Source organism: Pundamilia nyererei, unplaced genomic scaffold, assembly GCF_000239375.1.
Source record: "Pundamilia nyererei isolate P.nyererei 1_Seehausen unplaced genomic scaffold, PunNye1.0 scaffold00173, whole genome shotgun sequence".
In the NCBI taxonomy this organism is placed as follows: domain Eukaryota; kingdom Metazoa; phylum Chordata; class Actinopteri; order Cichliformes; family Cichlidae; genus Pundamilia; species Pundamilia nyererei.
In genome coordinates, this window is record NW_005187574.1 from 1202376 (window position 1) to 1204136 (window position 1761).

Genomic DNA, 1761 nt, shown 5'->3' on the forward strand with positions numbered 1-1761 from the left:
AGTCGTCCATGTTGGAAAACAGAATGGGTATTCCCCAAGGATCTGTTCTTGGCCCGTTGCTGTTTAGTTTGTTTATAAATGATTTGCCTGCCAGCTGCCAACTTTATGCAGATGATGCAGTTATACACGTAGCAGCTAAGTCACCTGGTGAAGCAGCAGACACCTTAACGGTACATCTAAATGGTGTCCAAAAATGGCTGGAACAAAATCATCTCGTACTGAATTTAAAAAAAAACAAAAAAAAAACAGTTTCTATGTGTTTTTCGATTAGGAAACAAAATTCATCTGATGATTTTAAAATCAACCCAGGGAATGAAGAAATAAAGGAGGTCAAAGATTTTAAGTTTTTAGGAATAATTTTAGATTCACATCTTAAATTTGACAAGAAGCATTGAGAAGCATTGTAATATGTATTTATTTAGATTGTGAGCCCAACAAGGGACAATTGTTGAAAATTAGCAGCAGCTATAAACCTGTGTGCGGTACATCAGTCTCATGTCTTGCACTTGAACTATGTTTAACTGCACTGTCCCTTTTAAATAAACAAATTCAAAACTATGAATGAACACATATGGAAATATGTAGTAAAAGTGTGAAATAACTCAAAACATGTTTTATATTTTAGACTGAGAAGCAGTTACAGCTGAACGAGTCTCCTCCTCTACTGCGTAGTACTCACAGGAATCAGACTTTTTAAACAGAGAGCTGATTCCAGACATTCCTGTGCTGAGAGTGCCAGGTCGAGATCCACAGCTGTAAATATTCAGATGCTTCTGCTTCTTTTCATTCAGTTTTGAATGTTAAGCTACGATGTGATATTTAAATTAGAACGATATCTGCAGTAAACAGTAAGTCAGTTTCACTAGCTGGCACCACATCCTGGCTAACGATGGGCAATGAGGAAGTGTGACTGGTGCTGTGGTTTGGGGAAGGCCTCGAAGGGGACTGGCGACGGCTCTCGGGCCGGGCAGATCCCCATGTACTAACGAGAAATGAATGAAGGAAAGGAAGAGAGGAGAAGACAGGGAAAATGGGGGGGCAGGGTGGGGCATGAAAATGAGAACAGCAGGTATTGGAGAAGGGGGGCTTTTATAGCCTGAGGCCGGAGGGGGCGTGAAGGAGGAGTGGTCCCGCTCCTGAAATTCAGATGATATCTCCACTACATGCTGAAAAATAACGAGTCACCTTAAGTTGCCAATCAAAGTCCTGCAGAGTAGCAGAGGAGATGGAGTTGGTTCTGTCCAGCAGGGCGCAGCGGATCTCTTCTTCTCTTGCTCTGAGCACACTCAACACAACCTCAGCTTGGCTGCTGCTCACATCTGACAACTGGGACAGCACCTGCACACAATCGGCCAGAGAAGACCTGAAAATCTCCCCTAAAAGAACCCCACTCACCATGCATCGAGCTGGACTGTACCTATTATTAAAAGTAAAGACAATTTCTTCCTATATTAAACTAGGGTCACGCTGATGGTTGAAACCAAACATTCAAAGTCTCCGTTTCATAAAAGCTGACTCGTGACATGTAACATTTGTAAAATCTGAACAGAACCAGCTGTTTAAAATAGATTAGTTCTGACATAGTGCTTGTCTAACCTACATGAGCTTTATACAACATGCTTCAATTTCATATTCACCTTTCTCGCTTTTGATCCAGTAACTGCATCAGAGAGAGCAACTTGGGGTTCAGCACCTTCCCCAAGGATACTTTAGCACGTAGACCGAAGCAGCCAATCACCAACCTTCTCTACTTCCTGACTA

The 1761-nt window shown here is 42.1% G+C and overlaps 1 protein-coding gene across 1 annotated transcript in view; it reads right to left on the bottom strand.

Annotated features, from left to right (window-relative positions):
* Positions 1 to 1761, bottom strand: part of commd8 (COMM domain containing 8) — a 6189-nt gene that overhangs the window by 2285 nt on the left and 2143 nt on the right. The window contains exon 2 of the mRNA XM_005746150.2: positions 1186 to 1338. Coding sequence (XP_005746207.1) covers positions 1186 to 1338 — 153 coding nt within the window. The remainder of the gene's footprint in view (positions 1 to 1185; positions 1339 to 1761) is intronic.